This window comes from Prosopis cineraria, unplaced genomic scaffold (assembly GCF_029017545.1).
Source record: "Prosopis cineraria cultivar Desert tree isolate PC_DT_omini unplaced genomic scaffold, ASM2901754v1 PC2, whole genome shotgun sequence".
Lineage (NCBI taxonomy): Eukaryota > Viridiplantae > Streptophyta > Magnoliopsida > Fabales > Fabaceae > Prosopis > Prosopis cineraria.
Window position 1 is genome coordinate 2,349,303 of NW_026555333.1, and position 6,000 is coordinate 2,355,302.

At 32.9% G+C, this 6,000-nt stretch overlaps 1 protein-coding gene across 1 annotated transcript; it reads left to right on the plus strand.

Moving 5' to 3' along the window:
• Positions 1-2,577: 2,577 nt before the first annotated feature.
• Positions 2,578-6,000, plus strand: LOC129303998 (patatin-like protein 2). Its single transcript, XM_054943609.1, has 6 exons — positions 2,578-2,903; positions 3,170-3,348; positions 4,540-4,888; positions 5,006-5,308; positions 5,407-5,582; positions 5,689-6,000. Exons 1-6 carry the CDS (start codon positions 2,763-2,765, stop codon positions 5,786-5,788), a joined length of 1,248 nt encoding a protein of 415 aa, XP_054799584.1. The 5' UTR covers positions 2,578-2,762; the 3' UTR covers positions 5,789-6,000.

Sequence of the window (6,000 nt, forward strand, 5' to 3'; positions counted from 1 at the left end):
TTTGAGCCCCTCCCCAAAAAACCTTGGTGATGCTAATGATGACAACCTAGTGGAAGAATGGAATAAACAAAAAATTGCCATCGATAGGAAGTCAAGATTGGCGTTTATTGCTCAGTTAAAGAAGTTTATGCAGCCGCTACAATATTAAGAATTGAAGATCAATTCTACACTCCCATGAACTTGGTCAAGTGCAGGGCTCCAATTGGGAGGTCCATGCCGGAACAACGGCCATTATTAATTAATGACAGAATAATGTTCTGACCACGTGAAAACAGTATAATATTAAGTATATAGTATATAGTACGGTTGCATAGTCAGGAAAGAGTTCATCTATAAAGGCGAAACTTTTCATCCAATACGCTGCCTTAAGCCAATTCAACCACACACACGTCTCGAAATTAAAATATATGGAGGGTGAAAATCAATTCATTCCAATAAAGTTGCTCACCATATCACATATAATACTTGGCTGCCGATTCAATCATTCAAATCGCACAGCTCCGCGGAAACACCTTTACATCTCTGAGACGAATTGAATCAATGACCCCCCGCCGGAAAAAAAAAAAAAAAAAAACTCCAAAATCGCATTGTCATTCCTTCTCTCTGCTCTCCTGTGCTTTTCTCTCATTCAACTTTTGGGTTTGGGCATTAGCGATCACTTGGTGGATCAATTGAATATTAATTATTTAAAAAAACTGGAAGGGGAAGTCATCATTATAGTAATTGGAATTAATTATAGCCCCATGACTGATGCTTAGCCACCGTCGACTAAATTAAATTTTAACACCAGTTTCACGAAATTGACCTACTATATATAGTTTCAGTTATAGGAATATATTTATAAATAAATTAATGAATTTTAAAAACGTAAATACACAAATGCAAAACCACATGAGACTAATGTTAAGAGGAAATTAAAGTTAATATTACACGTAACTTTTGCATAAAACGCGTTGCTGTAAATTAATTCATCCGTTCCTAATTCCTTATTAAAAAAACTATTTCATCCATGCCATTCATTTACATCGCAGTGCAAAAAACTAATTCATCCATTCATTGACATCATATAGTGCAAAAAATATGACATTATAGGATAAAAGCAATCGCGCTAGTATTAACGAAAATAGTGTTGTACAGCATGTAAAAATTACTCCACGTCATGCTATGTTAGACACAGCCAAAACAATAACAAGAGTTGGTTAAAGTACATTTGATGGGTATCTTATACTAATAAATGAGATATTTTTCTTTTAAACTATTTTACAGAGGAGCAAAAATCTTCTTCATTCATAATCTATTAACTTTGCTATACTGATGTAACATATCTTTTAGTATTAATTTATCGTTGAACTTTTTTTTAGGAGTATTGAATATCTTAAAGTTTTGCTAAAATAAAATATAATAATAATTATTAAAATATTTAATATTTTTTAAGAAAATGATCTTTTAAAAAATTAATATTGATTAATAATGATCTTAAATTTTCTAGGTCATTCTCTATAAATTTTTTAGTGAACTAACAGTCAAATTAATAGATATTTATAATTGAAGTGTCCCTTATTCTTAATTGATATTTTCATATGATGCTGCATGTTCCAATTTTAAAATTAAAAAATAAGTTACAAATTCAAAAAAAAATTAATTTTATCCATTTATTTGGAGGTTAATACAAACTTGCAAATATCAAAATACTAATTTGGATGGTACAATATTTTAAAGAAAGACCATTAATTGACAAAAAAGCTATAGAAAATGACCTAAAAGATAAAGGACTTAATCATTATTAATGTTCTTATGAGGTCATATTTTATAATTTATTTAAAAATATTACTGTTATTATTATTGGGGTTATAATGCATTTGCCTACTATTCTTTCTTTCAAAGAGTACTAATAAATGGAGTATTTTTTTATCAATTATTTTTTAAAGAAGCAAAAATTTCCTTCCATTAACATATCACTAATCGAGAAGAATTTTTTATCTTCTAAAAAATAGTTTAAAGAAATCTCATTTATTAATATAGGATATCAAACACTTATAAAGAAGTACGAAAGGAAAAAAAAAAAACAGACAGGGCGTCTTTTATTTTGTTTTTGTTTTGTTTTGTTTTTTTTTTTTTTTTTGGGCCAACGAGAGCACAGGCGCGTGGGGACTATCCTATTGGATGAGAATTATTGCTTGCGGAGCAAACTAAAACCTGGCCTCGGAGGAAACTTGTTGCCATCCTTAATCACTAATCTAATCTACGACGCAGCCGTATAGTCGTCTGTTGGTGCTCCACAACTAACGGCAAAGCACTGCAAATAATTTTTTTTTTTTAAAAAAAAGCGCTATTCGAGCATGAGAATAATATTCAACGCCCGGGACTTGATGTGTATCGGATATGCATCTCAATTCTCAAAGGACTGGTCTGTGCATATTTGACACATTCCATACTCATACCATTCCCGTTCTTCTCAGTCTCACCACCTCGTTGAAAAGTATGTCCCTCAACATTTTCCTCTTAATTCGAACCTTTACACGATTGTATCGCACCTCGCATGTGCCACGATAAATAGGACGTTGAGTGGAGGAAACCGAATGACAAAAAACCTGAGTCTTTTCCTTTGGTAAATTTAACTCCTTTTCGAGACTTGTCTTGAGCAAAAACTTACATCTAACTGCCTTACCATCTGCAGCTTGCAAGCTCCCACATTTTCTTTAGCATCCATTTCGGTATAAGCTCGCACTTGCTTTCCATTTTCCCAGCAGTGATCCATAATTATGCAGAGAACAAAGTCGTCCCTTCTTCAAATTCAACCCCCAACCTATGGAAACCTAGTCACCATTCTCAGCATCGATGGAGGTGGTATTAGGGGCATCATTCCCGCTACCATTCTCGAATTCCTCGAATCTCAACTCCAGGTATATATAAATCTATATGGAACGCGCTCGCTTGATGTGATGTCTCTTGCATGCGTGCATGGTCTTTCAAGCAAGAATATCATATTGTGTCGCAGCACAACAATTTTTGTATTATATTAAAAAAATTTGTTTTAATGACAATGCATACACGCATAATTAATGTTCATAGCAAATATATGAACTTTCTACACATATTAATGCTATGAAATTGATAGTTGATGGATAAATGAAACCTATCAATTATAACGATCGGGACGTGAATGTAGGAGCTGGACGGTGAAGAAGCAAGGCTCGCAGATTACTTTGACGTGATTGCAGGAACCAGCACGGGTGGTCTCGTCACCGCCATGCTAGGTGCTCCAAATGAAAAGAAGCGACCACTTTTTTCTGCCAAAGATATCAAGCCCTTTTACTTGGAGCACTGCCCAAAGATATTCCCACAAAAGTATGTATACAAAAAACTCTAATATAATGTCGCTTTCTGTTTAAACCTCAACCCTGCACGTACGGCCTGACTCTGACACAGTGACGGACCTAAGAAATTTTATTTGTGGGGGCAAAATTTATATCACATAAATATTAATATTTTTGAAATATAATTCTAACTATTTATTAAATTAATAAAAAATAATAATTTATTTATATTAATAAAAAATATAAAATATTTTTATTTAAAAGTAAATACATAAAAACAATAAAACAGCTATAAAATTCTAATAATCTAAAAATAAAATTATCTTAATATAAGAAAAATTTATATTGTATTGAAAATGACATAATAAGTGGTAGCTATTAATATCATTCTCTGTGATGCTCTTTTTTTATATAAATAATTCTACTATTCTAGAATAAATATGTTCAATATAAAAAATTAAAAAATAAAACAACTATAAAATTTTAATAATTTAAAAATAAAATTATCTTAATATAAGAAAATTTTATATTTTTATAGAAAAGGATAAACTAATAAGTAGTAGTTATTAATATCATTCTCTCTAGTGCTCTTTTTTTTTATAAAAATAATTCTACTCTTTTAGAATCAATATTTTTAATATAAACAATTAAACAACATTAGTTTTCTATTTTTTATTGTTTATAGGTATTCTTCTATTATTGGTTGGAAATCAAACATAAAGCACTATTCAACACTAAATGTAAGCACTTTTGCTTACAGGTATTTAAATTATCTTCTACTTTATTAGAAGGTAATACCTTCAAGTATGCAGGAGTAGAAATTAAAAGTTAAAGAATCTAAATTCATTATCTTTTAGAAAATAAAGATTAGTATTTTAGTTGAGAGGTTGAAAAAATATTTAATAATATTTTATTATATTATTACATTTATATAATATGAGCCAACATTATTTTTAGTTGCTCAAATTAATATCCCAATCTCCTACAAATTTAGCATACAAGTAACATTAACTTCCTTGATTGAATGAGTGAGAAAATGTTAAGGTGGTGAAAACTGAAATTTTTAAAAAATTAAAGTGATGCAAGAGCAAAATTTGGGAGGGGGCAAATGACAATTTTTTGGAGGGGGCAAGTGAAATTTTTCCCTTATTATATCTAAGAGATAGCATTGAAGGGGGCAAGTAGATCCGTCTAGTGTCTGACACGAATGGTGCACATGCAGATTCTCATTTGGAGCCATTGGAAGATTGTTCAGATCAATGGCAGGTCCAAAGTACGATGGCGAATACCTCCATCGAGTGGTGAGACAGAAGTTGGGGGAAATTCGATTGCATGAGACACTCACCAACGTCGTCATTCCGACCTTTGACATAAAAGCGATGCAGCCAACCATATTCTCGTCTTATCAGATCAAGTCGTCCCCTTGTTTGGACGCTCGACTCTCTGACATATGCATCAGCACATCCGCTGCTCCTACTTATCTTCCAGGCCACCACTTCAAGAACCAAGATCCCGAAGGCAACGTCCGCGAATTCAACCTTATTGATGGCGGTGTTTCTGCAAATAATCCCGTACGTTTCATGAACAAACTCAAACTTGTACCCACCACTAATTTATTTTTCAATTATACATTTATATTAGATGCATATCCGTGACTAAATTTCATTAATTATTCCATGGTGATCCAGACTTTAGTTGCCTTGAACCAAGTGACGAAGCAGGTCATCAATGAAGATCCTGATTTCTTTCCCATCAAGCCCATGGACTATGGTCGCTTCCTCATAATCTCAATAGGCACAGGCACAGCTAAGAATGAGCAAAAATTCAACGCAAAAATGGCTGCCGAATGGGGAATGTTGGGCTGGTTAACTAACGGTGGCTCTACTCCTTTGATAGACGTGTTCACACAGTCCAGCGCCGATCTCGTCGATTTTCATTTAGCCACCGTCACTCAAGCCCTTCATTCGCAGGATAATTACCTTAGGATACAGGTATATACAATATATTATATATAATGCGCGGATAAGATTAAAAATATATATACTTCGATGTGAAAATTGAATTCTCCTGTTGACGGGGCAAAATGTAGGATGATACGTTGACTGGTACAGTTTCTTCGGTTGATATTTCTACAAAAGAGAATTTGAAAAAACTGGGCCGAATTGGTGACGATCTGTTGAAGAAACCGGTTTCCAGAGTCAATTTAGAGACTGGACAGTTTGAACCCGTCGAAAATGGAGGGACCAATGAAGATGCTCTCAAAAAGTATGATATATATATATATATACACACACCATACCTGTAGAATTCATAGCTGATCAAAAAATTATATTTACTCAAACAATTTAAAATCTGTATTAATTGTTCGCAGGTTTGCAAAAATACTTTCACAAGAAAGGAGACTACGGGAAAAGAGATCTCCGCACGCCAACAACAGCAAGACAACAGGGCCCCATAATTTGTCTATCTAGTTCTGCACGTGCGACCATTGGATAAATCATTTCCCCTTGTCATGTAATAAAATTAGTCTCTATTTCGTTCCTTCTTCCGTTTATTTTACCTAACAATAGTAATTCTAAAGAGAAAAAATTATAACAAGGTGCAAGTCTGTATTTGCTGCGAATTTTATGTACGTGTACTTCAGTGTTTGTCATTCAATAAAATCATAAAGAAGTGTGCTCAA

Excerpts from the sequence above, each read along its gene's own strand:
- LOC129303998 (XM_054943609.1), top strand. The coding sequence starts at position 2,763 with ATGCAGAGAACAAAGTCGTCCCTTCTTCAAATTCAACCCCCAACCTAT. Across the intron at positions 2,904-3,169 it reads TCCTCGAATCTCAACTCCAG|GAGCTGGACGGTGAAGAAGC; the intron begins GTATATATAAAT and ends ACGTGAATGTAG. Across the intron at positions 3,349-4,539 it reads CCAAAGATATTCCCACAAAA|ATTCTCATTTGGAGCCATTG; the intron begins GTATGTATACAA and ends GTGCACATGCAG.